Here is a 22,314-nt window from a genome sequence, read left to right on the forward strand (position 1 = left end):
TGTGAGATGTCAGACCATGGACATCTCACATTATCCGTGAGATACCAGCATCTGACGGTCAGGCTCCTGATGGTCCCACAATCTTGTATACTCCTCTCCGTGTGTGTGTGTGTGTGTGTGTGTGTGTGTGGATGGGTCAGCTGTGGAATCAGGTAGCCGGACGAGCAGCATCCATCTGTCCTTCACATTTTCTAAACCCCGTGCCTACTCTGGCCTTGGTTAGTAGGACACTGCATTTATTCATTCTTACTCTTTATTGGCTCCGAGGGCTATGGCGCCCTCAGAGCCAACACACACTGCAGTCCCTCATTACCTGGCTGGAAGACGAGGACTTTTTTCTTTCAGTCTTGCTCTCGGCTTTACACTCATTCTTATCTCCCGTCAAAGAGGAACCATCAAAACTGGATTTTGACCTGGGGAAATAAAACCCACGTAGATTACACAAGGAACTGTTTATGTCAATGCATCATAAATCCTCACCGTTGTACCACATCATGAGAAAGCCTGACATTTGGTTTATTTCTTCTAGATACAGATCAGAACTCGCTACACTGAGGGCATTCGCGCATCACGTGACCGGGATGAGCTCAGCAGGCTGCTGCCATGAACTGCAGAAAGGGCGTTTGAGATGTGAAAGTAATTCTATCTTTCAAAAAGAAACGCTTTCAAAAGCGGTTAAATCAATAGGAAGAGGGGTCCTCGAGGCCCATTACCCAATAAAATTACAGCTAAAGCTCAATCAAAAAATATTTTTATCTTACAATCCGTTAGTATTTAAAAAGAATTAACTAAGTGGAGCACTGTGCTGAAGGTCCTAGGCATACAAGATAGTCTTTATTCTTAGAGAGCTTGTAGGTACACGTATCAGACATTGTTTTTTCTTCCTTTTGTTAAAGGTAGTGCACGTTGGGCATGGTAGTGCATGTCTGCCATCCTCGCACATGGAGGGCTAAGGCCTGAGGCCTTGATTAGGGGTCTGACAGTTTCATTTCACATCTGCTTTCTGGTCCTGCTCACAGAGCCTGGAGGGAGTGAGCGCATGCTGGGAAGACCCAGAGAGCAATGCTGTGTAAGGAAATGCTCCACCCACAGAGGGTGGTGCTCCATAGAGGAGCCCCTGTACTGCAGTGCCTCTCCAGGTCATCAAAGGTGGCATTGTCTGTCCCATTAGGCCACAGTCCTCACTTCTTCCAAAGATCTCCCCGTTTCTGCAGTTTGGCTGACAGGAAGGAATGCAGGTGAGGTCACCCTGGGCTACAGAGGATGTTCCAAAAACAAGAGTGGGGTTTGGGAAGATGGTTTAGTGGGTTAAAGAGGGAGCGCTACTCAGCCATGAGGACCCGATCTTGGACCCCCAGCACCCATGTAAAAAGCCAGGCATGTCTGTGTGTGTCTGTAACCTCAGCACTGGGTAGGCTAGATGGGGGCCGTTGCTGGGTTCGCTGCCACCGGCCTAGCTGAAAATGATGGGCTCCATGCTCAGTGAGAGACCCCGTTTAAAGGAATAAGAGGGAGAGAAAGAGCGAACAGGATACGTGAATTCCTCCTCTGGTCTCTCACGTGCCCATAACACACAGACAGACAGACAGACAGATAGACAAACAGACACCACCTTAAAGCCCAAATCTTCTCTTGTCTGTTAAAGAGAGAAGCCAGAACTCTGGAATTCTGGTGGCAGGTGGCTTTTAGCCGGGCTCCCCACTGCAAGCAGATGCGTGAGTCTGTCCATTATCTCTGACCCTGCAGCTGAGAGCAGCCGTCTCGAAGTGGGAAGCGTGTATGAGTTCTAGAACTGACGCACAAATGTGTTTTTATCATTCTGTAGTTGCTTTATTGCTGGTGGCTGGAAATAGTATACAGAATATCCATCATTTTACAGTTTCTTAAACTGAAACTCCCGGTTTGGTTCAAAGTACATTCAATAGGAATCTAAATGAGTTCAAATGCCACAGAGGGATGGACGTATGGAAGCTGGGCGGGCAGTAGGCACTGGTTTTCTCTGCTATGAGAACACAGGCTGTGCGAAGTTCATGCTTCCTCCAGCGGTTTATGATACACAAACCTCAGGAAAGGGAACTCTCAGCAACTCACAGTAGATGAACTTGGCCATCTCTGGGCTAGCTAATGTGTTCCTTGGGAATTCTGGGATTATTATGATTTTTTTTAAAACTATGAGTTTGCCTATACTCGACAAATACCTGAAATTGCCTATACCTGAAAAGATAAGTAGTTTTACAAAAGTCAAAAATAATAATGGCGCTGGGCTGGGGTGGTGCACGCCTTTAACCTTAGCACTTGGGAGGCAGAGGCAGGTGGATCTTTGAGAGTTCAAGGCCAGGCTGGTCGACACAGTGAGTTCCAGGATAGCTAGGACTATCTCATAAAAATCAAAACGACATTTAGATCATTTAGATAGGTATGACAGTGCCCCCACTACAACATAGTATTTGAAAGATGAAGCAGGAAGATCATGAATTTAAGGCCACCCTGGGAAATATAGCGAGTTAGGGGGGGGATACCTTATCTACACAGTACCTCAAATACAAACCATAACAATAAAATAGTGCTCAGTATGGCGGTGCACACCTTTTTAACCCCAGCACTCGGGAGGCAGAGGCAAATGGATCTCTGTGAGTTCGAGACCAGCCTGGTCTACAGCGTGAGACTCTGTTTCAAAGCAAACAAACAAACATCAAGAAAACAAAATGACAACAACAAATAAAACCCCCAAGCAAATAAAACAAAGATGGAACACATCACTTCTGCTGGTTCGATCCACGTCAATGGAATTAGAAGGCAGCAGGCTGGTGTTCTGAGGGACTATGCATCGGAGGCAAATGCAGTAAGACGGGCAGCTCTCTCTTTGAGGACTTGAAAGACACAGTGGCACAGAGGCTGGTCTGTGGAACAGACGGGAAGCTTCTTTGCATAATACTGACTTCTCTGCACCTTCTCGGTCACGCTATTCTCACTTCCCATAGCTGCCCACAAGCAAGACCAAAGCCCCATAGAAAGTGAAGGCCCACGACTGGCTAAGAATTTCCAGACATTGCGCGCAGAGCGTCAGTGCCGGGCCCTCTGCACCACTGCGTGCCCCCGTGGTTTCCCACATCTCCTACCAACGCACACACAGTTCTCATCCAGAGCCTGGGGAAAGTCAGAACAAAGCCAAGCATCTGCAAGGTGACTTCCCCAGTCGGTCACAGTGAAAGAACTGTGAGGGTAAACACATGGCACTCTGGTCGGGGACAGTCATTTGGTGAGTGGGGCAGGATGCTCTGCCTGGAAACGGCTATAGAAAAAGGTGAAAGACGAGACACTGCAAACAGGGTGTGCAGGGAAGACAGAAACAGTTGGTAAGCGGTACCCGAAAAGGGAAATCTGGGTGAGAAGTTGCGATGCAGGCATTGATTTAGACAGGAGATACAGGTGGGGAGCTGGGGATGAAGGGGAAATGTCGGGCTTGGGTAACTGTCTCCTGGCAGAGGTGAAAGGTGGGAAAGGCAGAGGTTCTAACAGTTACAGTAACGGGAAGGAGAGCAGTCTCCCTTAGTGGAGAGTTCTAAAATCGACATTTAGAACTGGGGAATGTAGCTCAGTGGTAGAACACTTGCATGTGTTCAGTCTCGGGTTTGCTCCCCAGTACCAAAAAAAAAAATAAATAAATAAAACGAAAACAACAACAGCAACAGAACTTCGTACATTTATCCCTCTGGCCACACATATCTCTAGGCTTGCCCTAGGCAGTTTCTGCCTCCGGGTGTGATGGAGGAGCCCACAGCTCTGTGTTAAAACACTCCATCACTCCTCCGACCTCACGGTCAAACTAGGTCTCCTTTACAGCCCCAGTCTCAGGACCCTGGGGTGTGTTCTCCTCTGCTCTTCCTGTGGCTCCCAGGAACTTGAGGGCCGGTTGTGCCTATGTGGGGGCCAAGCGGACACTGGGTGCATTCGGCACCGAGAGCAGACCCGCTGGTTTCCTCGGTCAGCAAATTAACGTTTCCAGAAAGAGGTAGCCTTTCTGCCGAGGCTAGGGAGCAGGAGGAAAAGGTCCTGCTAGGAAGACAGGAGAGGACAGGGCAAAGACCACGGCCATGCCTTCTTAGGGCAGGATTTGCCAAGGCTGAGCCACACTCTTAATGGCAAACGTAAAACTAGAAACACAGCGCTCCCTACCAGTCCGAGAACAAAGGATCCACTGAAGACTCACCATAGGCCAAGGCTTCTCTTCTGGTCTGGGGACTCGGCCTCCACCGATGAGGTAGGGGACTGGGCTGTGGGCGACTTGCTGCTCTTCCTTCTGTCCTCCACACCATTCTCGGCCTCCGAGCTGGAGAAGAAAGAAAAGCGCTTCACTTTAGACATCCGCAGGGAGGTGGACGGAGACATGATGAGGGGCCCTTGAGTTCTGGAGAGAGGAAGGATCTTCATTCCTCGCTGGCGGCCTTGTCAGCTCCCTGACAGCTGTGGTCCTTCCCAGGCTCCATTCTAAAGCCGCGCTGTGGGGCAGTAGCTGCAGGTGACACCTGCTTCACTTGTAAAGGTCTGACCGCCCAGGACTTGCTCGACGCCCTGTCTGCGCCTGTGGCCCCAAGGTGCTCAGCTCTGCCCAGCCAAGGCGTGTGCTGGGCTGCAGATCACCTGGAGGCTGGGAGAGGCCCCGTGCGCACGCGCAGAGCTCACACACAGATGGGTGGCCTCCTGCAGGTGCTGGGAACCCCCACCCTCTTTGTTTGCACTTCTCTTATGTCACTTATCACCTTTTGTTGTACTTATGACGGTCACACTTTGGGCTGTTGTTTTAACTACGCACTTCCCTAAGCAATTTACAGACACTAATCTTTATAGCCACCCAGGCGAGGTAGGAATTATACCTTCATTTTTATAGGTAGGAAATCTGGGGCCCTCACTGAATATCTTGCCAACAGAACCCAAATCAATTTTAGGTCTGTCCCTTCATAAGGTATTTGTATACACATTCTTTTTCTAATTCCATCTACCCATCCATCCATTCATCCATCCATCCATTCATTCATTCAACCATCCATCCACCCACCCATCCTGTTCTCTCACCCCCAACTCACCTACTTATTCACCTTATTCAATGTGGAACTTCCAAGGTGGGGCAAGAATTGCATTCATCTTTATATTAACCCACTCAACACGGAGTCTTCGCATTACCAGCGGGCTATGAATAGTCTACGGAAAAACCAAGCCTGACCTTGGTCAAAGAGACAGGAAGGGAGTAGAGAAGAAGGAAAATTAAGAGGCTTTGCTTACTGAACTACCAACACATGGATGACTGCCAGAATGGTGGATGAGGCAGGTACAGCAGTTGGCAGATGAAGATTGCTTTGGGGTGACTTTCAATGTGGGAAGCGGAAAAGAAGGTAAACCGATGGAGAACAAAGGTGGTATTCATGGTCCAGACTGTCTTTGATCTTAGCCCGTGCTGTAAAAACTCAGGAGACATGCTTCTGAGGTTTTGAGCACTCTCGTGAGGCTGAGCATAGAGTCAGATGCACTTAGAACAACATCGCTGTGACACATTCGTTGATTTTCATCTAATTGATCACCTATGTGGTGTACCTACTTGCATGCGAGCAGGCAGGAGGTTAACAGGAGGGGGCAAAGCTCTGTGTGTGCTCATTGACCCTGTATCACAGCATGCAGACACTGCAGGCCACACCCAACGGGAATGAGATCCTGGCACTGAAATCAAGACTGCAAAACCAACCACTGATCCCAGGAATGGCTGGGGCTCTCACTTGGCAGTTAGGATTGCTCTTTTCTCCAAGCAGATAAATACCGAAGGACGGAGATGAAACCCTCGCCTCCTTCAGTTTTTCTCAAGGCATGTTAGAAGCGCTGAGTCCACACTGTACTGCTCAGTTCACATGTACTACACACATGACAAGTGGCACATGCAAAGCCTTGGAACTCTGATGGGGCCAGGTGTGGAGGCGCACACCTTCAACCCCACCACTTGGGGTGTAGAAACAGGTGATTCTTTGTGAGCTTGGGGCCAGCCTGGTCTACACTGGCCGGAAAAAAAAATGCTTTGCTTTAAAACTTCAGGAGAAAAAAGTACTTTATTTAACTTCAGGACCAATTTAATTTGTGGTCTTGAAGAGCTGAGGAACTGTTAAGAGGCTTGGAGGCCGTGTGGTGGTTTGAAAGTAAATGGCCCCCAAAGGGAGTGGCACTATCAGAAGTGGCTTTGTTGGATATCAGATGTGGCTTTGTTGGAGTAGGTGTGGCGTTGGTGAAGGAAATGTGTCACTCCCGCAGCGATTTGAGTTCTCCTGAGCTTAAGTTACTCCCCCTGTCGCAGCCCACTTCCCGTTGCCTTCCAATTAAGATGCAGAACTCTTCAGCTCCCTCTCCAGCATCACATCTGCCTGCACGCCTTGAGGACAATGGACTGAACCTCTGAAGCTGTAAGCCGGCCCTAATTAAATGCTTTCCTTTAGAAGAGTTGCTGTGGCCATGGTGTCTGTTCACAGCAATAGGAACCCCATGTAAGATGGGCCATCTTTGCCTGTTCTCTCTGTTCATATAGTTTATGTGGATGAGTGCTCTATCTTCATGCACGTCAGAAGACGGAGTCAGACCCCATTACAGATGCTTGCAAGCTACCGTGTGGTTGCCGGGAATTGAACCCAGGACCTCTGGAAGAGCAACCAGTGCTCTTCACTGCTGAGCCATCTCTCTAGCCTCTATGCCTGTTCTTTCTAATGCCAAAGATCAATCTGTCTATCTAGATACACACACACACACATACACACACGCACACACACACATACACACACGCACACACACACCTCTTTCATGTTCACCAGACATAAATCCCCTCTGCAACCTTTCTTTCAGTAGAAACTGACTTCTTTTATGTGGGAAATGGCTTCATTTCAGCATCCACTTACATGCTTCCTAGATTTCACACAGGCTCAGCCTGTCTTTTGGAGGCATAATAACCATGACTGTCTTCTATGGAAAGAGCTGCTTCTCCTAAGAGCCACTCAGAAGGTGGCTCTCCTGAAACGTGGCTCGGCAGAGATAGATGTACCTTGCTTTGAGCACAGACGGCCTAGCTAGAAGCCCAGTATCCAAACTGGGCTGGATTTTAGCCCCTCCTGAACCGACCTTACTTGGGCAGGGTTCTGAAGGTCTCATCGCGTGGTAGTTCTGTTTCCCAGACTCTAGATTAGCACTGGAGTCTCCAGCACACATCTCCAAACGTCCTATCCAAATAATGACATTCAATGTAAGACACACTTCCACTCTCTTTGAACACATGCTAATCTTCAGTACCGATTCTCTGCTTGACAGCCCTACTGGGGGGCACACTGGCTTCACGGCTTTCCTACCTGGTCCCCTTCAGGTGCCTGCTGGTTTCTTTCTCTTTTAAAAGGATTTATTTTATTCTCAATTACATGTCTGTATCCACGTATGCGTACATGTACATGTGCGTGCAGGAGCCCCCAGAGGCCAGAGGCATTGGATTCTCTGGAGCTGCAGAGAATCAGTGCGTCACCCAATCAATGCAGGTGCTAGGAACTGAATTCTGGTCCTCCGCAAGAGCAGTACATGATCTTAACTTCTGAGCCATCTCCCCGGCCCCTCCTGTTGGTTTCCTAACTCACCAGGTGCCAACTCAATGCCTTGAGTCATTCACTTTTCTCCCCAATGCCTTCCTTATTGAATTATTACTACAAGTTCCTTCAAATTTAGGCACGTTCTGGTTTTTTTCCATGGCACTCAGCTTCACATTCTATCCTGCTGGTCATCTGTAAGTTGACTGATGTGGGAGTAATTGGGCATTGTCTCAAAGAGGAAGTGAATTCCGTCCATGGGCCAATTCAGTTTCAGGGTGTTGTTTATTTAAAGGCGCTAAGGGCTTAAGGGTGCTAATTCCCAACAAGTAACTTTCCTGCAGGTGCCCCTCACCTTGAGGCCTTGCCAGCAGAAGACTAAAACCCACGTAGAAGTCAGACAGGGGAGGCTCAGAGCTTTCCCAGTGAGCGATATTAGGATGTGGATCAATCTGAGTACCCACAGAAGGAACAGACATCACCCAAACCACAGGACTTAGCTCCATCTGCCTTGGCAGGTTGTTTCTTCTCCCACCTTAGGTATCCAAGTTAATATTAGTTATGGCCTCTCAGTAGGAATCTGAGAGCAATGGGATGGCTAGCATCTACAAATAAACCTGCCCCGGCCTATTAAGGGACTGCATTTCATACTAGCTGGAACAAGCTGACTTTAGTTTAATGCTGCCACATAATGTTACACAATCCACAAATCAAAACAGGTTGGACCACCCTTACCAAAAAGTTGATGCTTCTCACTTCCCAGACCTCACTAATCTGATGATGACTTAAATTTAGATTTCACAATTTTTCATTATTAGATTTCTTAGGTGGAGGTTAGTATCATTTCTTCTGCTGATTGTCCCTGGGAGTTTAAAGGACATCCAATATTCCTTTCCCTTGTAAGCACATTGCCACTAGGTAGAGGCCACAATTACACGGCTTCTCAGGTGAATGACGTCAACTACCTTGCTGTGGTTTAGTCCAGGAAGCTGGAATCCTTCCCAATTACGAGGTCAATTCCGTGTTAATCTAAGTGAAGGCATTAAAGTAGTGTGTCACTAAGCTTTCTCGTGCTAATAAAGGTTAGGGTGATTTTCCAGCCACCTCTTTAAAAATGATACACTTCACCATCCAAGAGGATCTAAGTAGGAAAAATTCTGGAAGTGGGAATGTAGCGATCAGGGCCAGGTCAGAAGCAGCCCTATCGCTGAAGACTGAGCCGTTGAACTGGGCTCCCCCCAGACCCTTGTCTGGTGCATTGTCTGCTAGTTCAGTGGCTCCCCAAAGAGCGGGCAAAGCTACGATATTTGAGAAGATTTATCCTCTAGTGATGGAGGAGGGTTCTGGGAGTTGCTGGGTGACACCCTCTGTAAAAATACCGACAGCTGGTCTAGTTACCCTAAGGAGGAAGCAGACTGGACAGTCGGAGGGAAGATGCCCCGAAAGAAACTTTACTCTCCCTGTGGCTGTCAGACTAGTGAAAAAGCCAGCCCCAGAAATCTCCGCAGGAAGAGGGAGAAGGCTGGAATCTGTACCAGTCAGAGGAAGAGCTTGTGTCCTAGAAACAGATCTCACACAGTTCCAACATCTTATCAGACAGCCTTGCCGGAGAGACTGGAATGAGCCAGCGCTGGGTGGGACCAATCCTTGACCAAATCTGCCTCGTGATGCATCCTCTTGTCTTCTATTTAAACCTAGACTTCCAACCAGAACCTCAAAGATGGATTAGAGTCTGGGTGAGGGGGAGGTGTTTTCCAGAACTTTCTATTTGCTCTCTTCCCCCAACGTCATCACACGAAACAAATCCGTTTTTCCTGCTATTCACCACTAAGCATGTCTTTAATCGGAGTATCGAGGACAAGTGGCCGAGCCTATCTTGTTAGGGATGCTGGTGCCTAGTCTTTGACCTTAACCACTGCAGTAACATGGGGTGGGTGTGAAAGTGTAGAAGTTGATAATAGACAGAAGAATGGCTAGAAGACCCTTCAGCCTCTCCCATCGGGTAAGGGCAGAATATCCCAGTATAGATAGACTGTATGACAACAGCCCCTGGTTTACAATTCTAACCAAGTATGCATTCTTCTAGCAGAGTTTATGTGTCTACGTTTGTACTTCAGAACAGATGCCGTAAGCACCAACGCAGTTTGTACGTTACAAATGGAGAGAGAGACAAATTCTTCTACGAGTTTCACGGTGGCTCAGTTTCTCTCCATTTCCTTCCCCAGTAACTTGGGTGCCTTTCTTGTTAAGACTCTGGGAAAACAAGTATGTGCATATTATCAATGTAAATGACAGCATCCTATTTTATACCTTGCTTTTTAAAGAGTTTTAGAGTTGCTTTAAATGTTGTCTCTATATGGGGTGGGGTGAGGTTGGAGGGGGTATGTGAACATGGATGCAGATGCCCACACATGCTAGAAGAAGGTGTCAGATACCCTGGAGCTGGAAGCTGCCTGACACGGGTGCTGGGAACCTTTGTAAGGGGAGGAGGTACTCTCAATCGCTGAGCCATTTCTCTGCCTCCTAAGTTTAAGAAAATTACTTACCTATTTGTTTATTATTTTGTGTGTGTGTGTGTGTGTGTGTGTGTGTGTGTGTGTGTGTGTAGCTGGAGGTCAGAGGGCAATCTGTGCGAAGTAATTTTTTCCTTCTACTATGTGGGTCCCAGGGATGACCTGGCAGTAGGTTGGTGCCTTTGTCTGCTGAACCATCATTGTCAGCCCCATTTTGTTTTAAAAACAACAAAAACAACGACACAAATGACTGTATTTTGGTGCTCTTTCTTCATCGGCATGCACAGATCTTTCTCATGATCACCTTTCTTCCTTCCTTCTCTGTTTCTCTCCCTACCTCGGTCCAACAGGGTCTTGCTATGTGACCCAGGCTAGACTTGAATTCAAGGCCCTCCAGCCTCAGCCTCCTGCGGTGGGATGACGGCAGTCACCATGCTCGGTGTCCTCGTTCTTTTTCAATGCCTGCAGAGTATTCCACTGTAACCAATGAATCATAACTGAACCAGTGCCTTACTGATGGTCATTTAGAGAGATTTTAAGGTTTTGCAAATACAAAGAACAAGGCAACTAATATCCTTATATTAATCATGTGTATGACTATACCTATAGGAAAGTATAGATGCATCTCCTGCACCGGAAGTCATGAGATTTAAAAAGGTTATAGTAATTGTCAAACTGCCCTTGGAACCTACACAGAGATACTTATGGGTTCCTCCTAATGAAGAGTGAAACAATATACATATTAAAAGTAGATGGAGTCCCTGACATATAGACTATGATTAATAACTTTAATAATGACTGTTAGGCTTTTTGATCTTTACAAATATGAGGGGTAAAAAAATCCCATTAAAATCTTAATCTTTGCTTATTTTACTGATTAATTTCTAAGGTAAGTACACAAAGTAATGGGTTTCACCATGGCATTTCCTTACACACTTGCCCTCCTACTTTATCCTCACTTGTTCTCCTCCATTGCCCTTCCTCATGTCCGCTGCCCTCCTCTGGCTGGTTCCCTGCTCCTCCTCTTGTGTTTCATGTCACACGTATTCCATCATCTTGTCCCTCCTGTCCTTAAATCCTGTTCCTCTCAAAATCCTTTTCTAGATTTATGGCCTACACACACACACAAACACACACGCACGCACGCACGCACGCGCGCGCGCACACACACACACTTTAAAAAACCCTTAAACATTTAGAAAAGTTTCCAGGGCCTTTAAAATGAGTACTTCTAAAAGCCACGCTGTAATAATGGAATAAAACCTCCCAAAGAAGAACAACTCCCCATGTTCCTGAACAAGGGAAAGCAGAAAGCAAGAAGTACAACACTCATTCACGCAGGACTCGCTCAGATCGCCAGGGTCAGCGGCTCAGACCAGAACAGAGACGTGCTTGTCAGACTGAGTGCACGAGGCAGTGTAGGCGAGACGCTTCTGGAAACACTAGATTAATTCAAGGTGTGCCTCTGAAGGATCTTTCACGATGCTCCTCCACAGCCTATGCTCAGGCAGCTGAGGGCGTAGAGCAAGAGGGAAAGACATCAGGAGGATCATGACTGAAGGACGCTAAACTCTGAAGTACAAGTAACTAGGGCATCCAGGACTGGTACGGGACCCAAGGACATCCTCATCCTTCTGGCGATCGGCTCGTCCTCAAGCAGGGGACTATCTATCCATGAACAACAAAACCTGAACAGACTTGTCTACCGTCCTTTTATTTATTTCCCTCCCTAACCAACACTAGAGATGAAACCATGGCTTAAGCATGCTACATACGTGTTGAGTCACGTCTTCAGCTCTTCTTCACTTTGAGACAGGGTCTAGCTAACTGACAAAGGCTGGCCTTGAATTTGTAATTCTCCTGCCTCATCCTCTAGGGTAGCTGGCTTTATAGGCTCATGCTACTAGGCTTAGCTGAGTCTCATCATTGTTTTTAAAGATTTATTTTACTTTTAATTATGTGTATATGCATGCATGTGCAACTGTGCATGTGTTAATGTGTGAATGTGCACATATGACTGCAGGTACCTGTGGATTTCAGAAGAAGGAGTCGGATTGTGTGGAGTTGGAGTTATATTCAGAAGGTGCCTATATTCAGAAGGAGGCCACCTGATGTGCCTACAGGGAACTGAATTCAGGTCCCCTGGGAGAGTAGGGCTCTAACTACTGCACCTGTTCTCTGGCCCTCGTTTTTATTACATTTAATATCGTTTACATTAAATAAGAAATGTAAATGACATTCAGAGATGGCCAGATTTTGTGGGAATATTTAACTCCATAAAGGTGTGTTACATCTGTTTCTGTGGCATCCGTTTAACAATGTACAGATTTGTTGTGTTCCTTTTATCTTGCCTGCCTAAGGCACCTGCTCAGTCTAATAAAAAGCTGACCAGTCAACAGCTAGGCAGGAAATGGATAGGTGGGGCAGTCGGGCAGAGAAAATAAATAGGAGAGAGGAGAGAAAAAAAGAATGAGAGAAAGAAGAACAAGAGGAGAGAACAAGGGGAAAGAAAGAGAGAGATGAGAGAGATGACGCCCAGGGCAAGAAGCTAGGCATCCGCCAGCCAGCAGATACAAGAAGCAGTGAAAGCAAGATACACAGAAGGAAAGAAAAGTAAAAAGCCCCAAGGCAAAAGGTAGATAAAGAGAATCAGGTTATTTTAAGTTAAAATGGGCCTAAGCTAGGCTGAGCATTCATAACTAATAAGAAGTCTCTGTGTCATGATTTGGGAGTTGGTTTGTGGCCTGGTATGGATCCCTGTCCCCACCGAACAACAACAACACAACAAACAAAAAACTAATTCACAGTATTGTGGAGGAGAGACTCTTTGTCTCCTAACTCTTAGTTCTAACCCTGGTTATAGTTTGTAAGCCGCTTTAGGACCTGTCCATGTACCTTCTCGGTCTCTCTGATGCTCACACACTTCAGCCAGCCACCCTGCTCGTTCCCAGGAGGAACCACTGCCTGGGCTGCTCCTTTAGGTGGACACTCTCAACTTCAGGTCTTTACCAGTTACCTTCTCAGTGAGGCCATATCTTTAACAAGTGCTGGAAGACAGTATCAAGACACACACACACACACACACACACGCACACACAAATCAAAAGGAGGAAAAGCAAGAAAATTAAGATGTGTAAACTTTTGCATTAAATTAATAGGGATTTCAAACAGAAGACAAAATCAACAATAACATTAACAACCAGAAAAAAAAAAGAAACAGAAAAAAGTTGGTAAGGATCATTAAAAAAGAAAAACAGAAACAGAAAAAGGGGGCTCTTTATTAATATAGAAGTTATAAAATACAGAGTACACATTAAAAATAAGTGGATTTCTTCTTAATCTGAGTAAGACTTAATGCTAGACTCTGCTCTTTCAAGTGGATACTCTCAAGTCTTGAGGATTTAGCCTTTGTTGGAAATAAGTTTAACACACTATAAGTGATAGTGTGAGATCAAAAACAGGAATAAGAACAATACATCTTGCACGTTAAGGGTTCTGTTTGCAGTAAGAACAGTTAAGAACGAGCTCCTGTCTGTCCTATGTTTGTCTGACCCATTTGATCACAGGTGGGCAGGAGGATATGTGGGCAGGAAATACGTCAGGATGTAGGCTTGCTCCTGATTGGATGTAGGTGGGAGGCACACAGGCAGGAAATACATCAGGATGTGTGCTTGCCCCTGACTGGATGTAGTTGGGAGGCACATAGGCAGGAAATACATCAGGATGTGCTGTGGGAGTATCTTCTGCTGCCTCAGCCAATAGTCACTGAAGCACGAGCCCACAGTGCGGCAGAGAGCGCCTTCCGCTCAGTCAGCCAATAGCCGCTGAGGTACCAGCCCACTAGGGCGTGGTATATTTCTCTTTTAAAAAGAGACACAGATCCCGGATCAGGCCCTCTTGGTTCCGGCGCTTGGTCCCGGCTCCTGCTCCAGCGACTAGGCTCCCTTCCTGATGGTTTATGGTGTATGTAAGTTTTATCCCCCAAAATAAATAACCCCTTAAAACATAACTGGTGTGGGATTGATTCGCCGATAAGGATGTGTGCTTGCCCCTGACTGGATGTAGGTGGGAGGCACATAGGCAGGAAATACATCAGGATGTGTGCTTGCCCCTGATTGGATGTAGGTGGGAGGCACATAGGCAGGAAATACGTCAGGATGTGTGCTTGCCCCTGATTGGATGTAGGTGGGAGGCACATAGGCAGGAAATACAGCAGGATGTGTGCTTGCCCCTGCTTGAGCCTCATGGGAAATGTGGCAGATGGTAGATTTTGTCTTTTTAAGCCTCTGCAAAACATGACTTGTGGCCATTTCCTGGGATCCCTGGGATGGTCTTGGCCAGAGCCCATCTTCCTGGCCAGTATTTAATTAAAGCTTGCTTCAAATTTGGCTTAAAATTGTGGTAGTGTCTTGTTCTCTCCTGGTGGGATGAACCAGAGTGATTATGAAGATGCCCCTGGGGAGTCAGACGTGTCTTCTAATGGGAGAAGGAGAATGAGGGAAGCCCTGAAGTACAACACTGTGTGGTGGCAGTTTGACTTTGTAAAGCCTGGGCAGGTGGCAGGAAGCAGCTGAGAGGCTTGATTTAGCTAAAAAAAGACAGAGGGGACTGTCTCTGACTTCATGTGATTGGCAGTAAGGATTAATGAGGATTAATTAGCGAGGATAAAGTAGGAGGAATGAGATGAGATGTTGAGTGCCTACCATTCCTCACCAGGGACCTGAGGACACGCACATTTCTGGAGCATTATATTTCCAGCAGTGGGCACGGATGCCACACGGGGAGGTTGGAGACAAAGAAAATGGAAAAGTGGACGAGGGATGAATTTGAGGGCAAGAAATAGATTCGCACAAGGGAAGTAATCCAGAGACAACACTGAGATGGATAGGGCAAGACAAGGTCACCGGGGGGGGGGGGGGCGGGAGACAACATTGCCAGAAACAGTCTTAGGGTCACAGGAGGAAACAACCTGCTCGGAAGGGGTTGATGAATCTTGCTTTAGGTGTGATAGATAGATGTGGGCAACGGGTAGAAAACTGTACCTAAAAACCAAATCAAGAAAGGCTAAGAGAGACCAACAATAAGATGCTGCATGGGGGCGGGGGTAGGGGGTGGTTTGCCAGCTTGGAACACTGGGTTGAGCCACAGCAGTCTCTCTGGAACCTTACAGAACTGTCTCTGTTCCTACCGAGGCCAGTGAGGCATTGTCCCTTCCCACCCAACCTTCGTTCCTGAGCCTGTCTTCCCAACTACAGCATTTCTCTCAAAGCCTCGGGCAACTCACAGAACTACTCCACAGCGTTTATGTCTTCAGGATCCCTACTCTGAAGTGACCGAAAAGCAGCTCATATTAAAAACAGACAGAGGGAAAGCCAGGCCCTCGGAGTGGAACAGTGGAGGGAAGCAGTTCCCTCCGCCCTGGGGGACATGCAGCAGTGACGGCCGCAGTCGCTCTCCTGGAGCCTTGTAGGACAGCAGGGCCTGACTCACCCTCCCCAGACTCTACCTCCACTGTGCCACAGGACAGCTCCCGAGCTAACAATGGCCTTTCATTGAGTCCCGTGTCCCCACGTCTCTCCAGGGTCCTCCCGTCTCCGTCTACTTTCCACGCTGGCCCTGCTGTTCTTGCTATGGCCTCTTTCATCCGATCTCCTTCTGCTCCCCTCACAAGGCCCCCAGACAAGTCCAATTATCTCCCCTTTGGACATCAGCTTCTAGCTCTTCATTCTCCATATCTGGCTGTAGGAAACTGAATTTCCCACTTAGTTGACCAGACAATATCATCATCCAAGGACAAGACTCGGCACTATGAAGGAAGCTTATTCTGGCATTTTGTTTCAAACCTCCGTGGTAACTTCCTTTTCAAATGTGGGTGACAAGACCCACTGGAAGAGGGCCCCCCTGAGGGTTGAGGCGAGAGGATAAAAAGGCCGATCCCAGCTCTCCGCCCCCCTTCCCCCCCCCCCCCCCGCTTGATTTGTATTATGTAAACTTCTTCAAACAGATCATCAATTCAGTGAGACATGATTTGAGACCAGATGGAGACTTGGAAAACCGCCGTCATTATTAGTAGACACCACAGCAAGAAAAAACACAATCAAGTGAAACAATTTCTCAGCGGCGGCATTTTCAGGCCGCGCACAGCTGGAAACAACCCAGAAAAATGACAAGACGCTATGTCAGGGAGGCAGCAGCTGACATTCCTATCTCCAGCCAGGTAGGCTGGTGCTGCCCAGGGAGTTCTCTTGCTATTTACACCCTCTGCGTGGGTATATTAGCTTCCATTGCTTGGTACAAACAAAATATACTGATTCTACTTCAACTGTGAAGCAGACTATAATCTCCACAAGTGCAGCGAGCTTTTTTTTTTTTTTTTTTTGCTTTTGTTTTGTTTTGTTTTTGAGAGGAGGCTCATGGACCTAAACAAGCCAGGGAGAGCACTTGTGACTGTCTTCCCACCTCTGCCCCCCCTAGACCCTGTCAGTTTTCACATTTTTGTCTCCATCATTTTTTGAGGTGGTTCATTTATTAGTGATTGCTGAATATCAAAATAAATCACTTTTTATACACTTATAAGACATACTGGGGGACAGTTATTTGATGAAGCTTTGTTTAGGGGAGAACTGGCTTTCAATAGAATAGGCACCTTACTTAAAAAAGAGGTACATGAAGTGCAGGGGGGAATGAGATAAAGTACAATATTAACAAATCTTTAGCTATTACGTCCTATAAACATCAGAAGTGTCAAACAAGATAGAAAAAGTTGGTTTGATATTTCAGAAACAGCTGAAGACTGAAGCCTAAATTTTGGAAAGCAATTTAAAGTTTCAAAGGACAAACAAAAGCCAGGACCACTGGATAGGACAAGGCAGACTCTGAGGGATAAATGTTTGCTTTTGTTTTGAGGCCTTCCCCTCTCTTCACAGAGCCCAGCTCCCCCACCCTGACCCTAGCCTGTGGGAGGGGACATCTGGAACCGAAGCACAGGAGGCAAAAGCTGCCCTCTGAACTGTCACTGTGCCCTCTTCAGCCCTCTGCCCTGGATTTCCTAGGACTCTCTCTGTCTGTCCCATGTAGGAGAATAAAACAAGCAAACACAGAGATCAAAAGTTAGAGGGAACGGAAAACCCACAGACACGGTCTTCACTGCAGCCGGACTCCAGAGTATCCCAGAAGCCCCTAGGTTTTGCTTTCTCATAACTCCGAGTTTCCTGTCTCCTGTGTTCTGACCTCCCACAACAGGTTGCGTGCATCATAGGGTGTTCACCATGCAGGAGTTTCCCAGAGTCAGACTCACCCTATGTCACGTGACACCGGGTGATCAACCAGCACGGGAGGGGCTGAGGCCATGAGGAAATGTATCGCGTGTGTATAATACTATGCATTATTAAATCCAGGATGCTGTTTTTAACGATCAGTCAGGTGTGGAAGCACCTGCCTGTAGCCCCAGCTATTTGGCTGTTTGAAGCAGGAAGATCACTGGAGCTCAGGAGTCGGCCCAGCCTGAACAATGCAGGGAGGCAAAGTTAAAACAAAACAAAACAAAACAACAAACCAAAAACTAACCAGAGTGAACTTCTAGAAAAGTGATTGCATTTCTTAAAAACAAGATATCTATACATTAGAGAAAAGAGTTTTCTACAAAAGGCTTTGTCTAACCCAAACACTCCTAAACTAGATACATTTACTTAAGAAAAACAAGCAGCTCACCTATTCCTATGAGGAACAAGCAGGACCTCTGAAAGGAGCGCATGCTCGATGACCTTTCTCTCACCAGGGCCAGTCAGATGTCCACTCCTTAGTATTTTCTAGCTGACTGCCTTCCTTCTTTTCCTCTAGTTTGGTTGGCTTAGCCAGGGTGCAACATGCCTCCTGCTTGGATGGAGTCCTCTTTATTTGAGTTTATATTTGATACCTCCTTACATATTTATTGGAAAATAACTTAGCCATGAGATCTCTGGAAAGAGCAAAGAGAATCACGCTGTCTGGGGGTGGAGCTCAGTTGGGTAGAGTGCTCACCTAGACTACATTAAGTCCTGGGTTCAAACCCCAGCACCACATACAACCAGATGTGGCAGTACATACATACACCCCCAGCCTCTGGGGGCAGAGTAAGCAGAAGGCTGAGACGTCAAACGTCATCCTTGGTTGCATAAATGAGAATGAGGCCAGGCTGGGGTTCATCATGAGATCCTGCCTCAAAAACAAAGCAAAACACAACAAAAAGAAACTAAAACAAACCACTTAAAAGTTAGGACCGCAACATTCCTCTGCCTCCAAAGCCCTTGGAGTTGTTCGCTGCCAATAGGATGAAGTTGAAATGAATATGTGGAATAGATCCTTTGTAAGGGACACTTGGATTTCTGGCTTTGAAGCCTAAATGCCTTAGATTGGGCTTCCTCTGCTTCAATTTCTCATGAGATCTGTACTTTTTTTTTAAGATTTATTTATTTATTATGTGTACAGTGTTCTGTCTGCATTCTTGCTCACATGCCAGAAGAGGGCATCAGATCTCATTATAGATGGCTGTGAGCCACCATGTGGTTGAGGGGAGCTGAACCTCTGGAAGAGCAGTCAATGCTCTTAACCTCTAGCTTGTACTGTTTTATTTTAGATTTAGCTCTGGTTGGGGTCACACCCTAAGTGAAGTTTGTTCTCTGACTTCTCAGCCTTTCTGGATCCTGAGACTGACCCTTCTGTTTTTGTCTTCTCTCCTCGTGCCCTGTGAAGTATGACTACCATGGCAACGCTATCCCTTTAATACTTGACTTAAAAGTTACGAGTGAATGAATGCTTGTCTTTTCCTGCTTGGACCGTTCATCAGCCCCTGAAGGGTAGTGTTCTGGTCCTGTCACATCTGTGTGACCCACAAAGGTGTAAAGTCATCTGCCTCAAGAACTGCATGCCCCCTAAAGTCCAGGCTATCTGAATTCCCTTTCTTTGCCACTCACTGTCATCAACAGTGGCAGGCAGGGATGGATTTCACTTGGAATCCCCTGGACTTAGGAATACTGGTGCAGGAAGGCCGGAGACATTTTCTCCCGTGGGATGGATCTTGCTCTGAGTAGTGAACTAGTGAGGGCGGGTCACAAGGAGGCAGCCACCGCCCTTCAGTTCTTCCAGGAAGTGACCAGACACAAGGAGCTTGTGAAGATAAGGAAGTTCACCTTCGCTGAGGAAGCTTCCCCAGTCTTTCTCAATAACTGGGTGAAAGGTAGTGGAATTGGTCTGGTGACTGAAGCCAGATGATCTTACCACTCTGCTGGGAGTGGCCACTGGGCTACAGTGTGGACTTTGTTTGAGTTGAAAGGGCAATGTGCCGATACTGTAGGTTGTGGGGAACTGGAAGAAAACAGGACGGGATTTTCCTCATTTATTCCTTCTGGGTCATGGGGGAGGCTCCAGAAGAGTCTCCTGCGGGAGCTGTGGCTGCCTAGGAAGCCCGAGGCAGATTCCGAGTGTGACATCCTCCCAGCGGATGCCTACCTACCAAATTCAGTGCCTTATGAAGAGATGCGGGTTTCCTCCGACCAGGCCCACAGGCTGTGTCTCATCTGCATGGTCTGAGCTGTTCTTAATTACGCTTTCCTCCAAGACAGAACATAGACTTCTAAAAAGACTTCTGGGCGGGGGGAGGGGTCTATGAACTGGCCACCTGATTGGAGAAAGTCAGGAACTACAGAAAGAAATGGTGGCGGTGGCTTTCATTAGAAAAATCTCAACTGGCCTACTTTTTGAGATGACTAACAAATTTATAGCCTACTGAGGTAATAGAAGGCAATCGTTCAAGAGAGAGGGAAAGCTACAGACTCTGACGCTGATCCCGTGCCACCTGTGTCCCTGCCAGCTACACCCACTTCCTCTTGATTTTGAAGCAAATCCCCATGTTATCTTGCCATCTGTGGCTACTACAGCGTGTAGCTGGAGACGATGGTTTTCTCAATAACCAACAACGGGGCTCGGGAGATGGCACCGTGGATAAATCACTCACTGTGCAGTGTAAGTCCAGAGTTTGGATCCCCAGAACGCTGGTAAATCACGCATGGGTACAGCTGGCCAGCTGTTACCCCAGTGCTCTCAGAAGGCAGAGAAAAGGGATCCCCAGAGCAAGCTGGAGGCCTAGATTTGCTATATCTGTGAGGTCTGGGCTAATAAATCAGAGAACAACTGAGGAAGGTTCCTAGGCCTCCACACATAGGTGCACACATGTGCAGGCATGCCCTCAACATGAGAGCACACATAAGCATATACATGTATACCCTACACGTACACATGCAAAACCTGTAAACAAAACCATCCCAACAATAAAACCACAATGGTAAGTCTGAAAAACGATTAGGAGCGGCAGATGATGCTTCTAATGGAGTTAAATCCAGATGTTTTTCTCAGGATGGTACTAACGCTGTGCAGGAGGAGGCAGGAGTCCCTGGACTAGAGCATCTCTTAGACACACTGCTAGACACTGGGTACCAGCATGAAATTCAAGGGCCACATGTCCTATGCAGTCCACAGAGTTGCTGTCAGGGGCCAGGGACCCTACATGCTCTGGCTATTCTGGGGAGAGGAAGAAACAGAAATGCCACTGCCTAATCTAACATCTGGACCAGATGGGGTTTTTGGAGATCGAGGAAGTGATTCCAATTACATGGGTCATCATGAATGGAGTCATAACAATAATAGAACGTATTAAAGCACATAGACTATCACTAGGCCAGGCTGGAAGATGGGACCACACATAATGCCACAGCTGCCCCTTTCCTGTCACCCTTGCCCTATGCCGAAGGGACAGTTCTGAGAGAAACCCAATCTGCAGTAGACACGGCAATCTATCAACACCCTATGTTAGTAAGGCTGCGGACTGGGCTGTTTCCAAGTCTGTCTGGGCTTCCGGACAGATACTCTCGTCTGCCTGTGAGACCGCAGGGTTAGGTCGGACCTCCCAAACACAGTTCCACACCCATCTGAGAAATGCGCTGTATGTGGGCTTCAAACGAAACCCGGGGAGCTGGGGCGAAAACTCAGCTCTCAGGAATTTCCATCTTCAGAACTGATGGGTGTAAAGAATGTCTCGGATGAGGTCTATCTTCTTATGCTTGTCAATCAAACACCTACAGTGTCCTCTTTATGATCAACAGCTCCAATGCAACCATTGCAACCATGATGCCCAGTCTCTCCCCAGATGGCTTCAGATACCACACGCGCGGGAAGGACACAGAGTAAATTCACTCTCTAAGTCAGAGAGTCAACTTGTTTTAAAGGCAGATATTTACATAATAGAGTACCCCCAAAAAGCAGCAGGTAATTGGAGGGGCCCCCCTCTCTGGTCTGTCCTTGAGCCTTCCTATCACCCACAATCTTATGTTTCCAGATTCCTAGCCCCCATGCAACTGTGTTCTACTAACATACTTAGGAATGATCTTTGAAAAGGATAAGTCAAGATCATGTGTGGGACAGTATCAGTCAGAAGAGAGACCCATGTCCTCTATAGGTCATTGTTCTATGATCTTAGTAACACAGCATGAATGTGTGAAGTGAGGTCTCCATGACAGCAGCGAGGAGGCCAGTGCTATAGTGGAGACAGTAGTCCCTCCTTGACCATGGGATATGTTTTGAAACCACTAATAGATGTTTTAAAACGGCCAATACAAACTGCAGATTGTATTGAATCCTATATGTACAATGTTCTCCCTGTGTATATATATTTGTGATACAGTTTAACACATGAACTAGGCACAAAAGAAATGGAAATAAGTGCCACTAAAAATACCCTGTATGGAAACAACCAGTATCATTGTTCTTATAATTTGGGACCCAGTATTAAGTCACATAAAAGTCACTCGCACGCTGCCACTATGGTATCATCACAGTAGCTGCAAGGCTAGCTAGGTGACTAACAGGTAGATGGCGGACAGCGCCTAGATACCCTGGAAACGGGGTCTGGCTGGGAAGGAGTGGACAGATGGAAGAGCTCACTCTGAGAAAGAACACAATGATCAGCCGGGCGGTGGTGGCGCACGCCTTTAATCCCAGCACTTGGGAGGCGGACGCAGGCGGATCGCTGTGAGTTTACAGCTACAAAGCAAGTTCCAGGACAATCAGGTCTGTTACACAGAGAAACCCTATCTCCAGCAACAAGAAAAGAAACAAACCAAAAACATAAAAAGAGAACATGATGGTTTCGACACCTGCTTTGTACCATATCTTAA

The 22,314-nt window shown here is 47.0% G+C and overlaps 1 protein-coding gene across 3 annotated transcripts in view; it reads right to left on the reverse strand.

Moving 5' to 3' along the window:
- Positions 1-22,314, reverse strand: part of Gramd2b (GRAM domain containing 2B) — a 102,142-nt gene that overhangs the window by 23,146 nt on the left and 56,682 nt on the right. For all 3 annotated transcript variants that reach the window (XM_085699848.2, XM_048419272.3, XM_048419273.3), the window contains exons 2-3: positions 4,211-4,330; positions 314-413 (exon numbers count right to left, since the gene is read on the reverse strand). In XM_085699848.2, the coding sequence (XP_085555974.2) occupies positions 314-413; positions 4,211-4,330 (220 nt within the window). The remainder of the gene's footprint in view (positions 1-313; positions 414-4,210; positions 4,331-22,314) is intronic.

This window comes from Myodes glareolus, chromosome 13 (assembly GCF_982192425.1).
Source record: "Myodes glareolus chromosome 13, mMyoGla1.1, whole genome shotgun sequence".
Taxonomy (NCBI): domain Eukaryota; kingdom Metazoa; phylum Chordata; class Mammalia; order Rodentia; family Cricetidae; genus Myodes; species Myodes glareolus.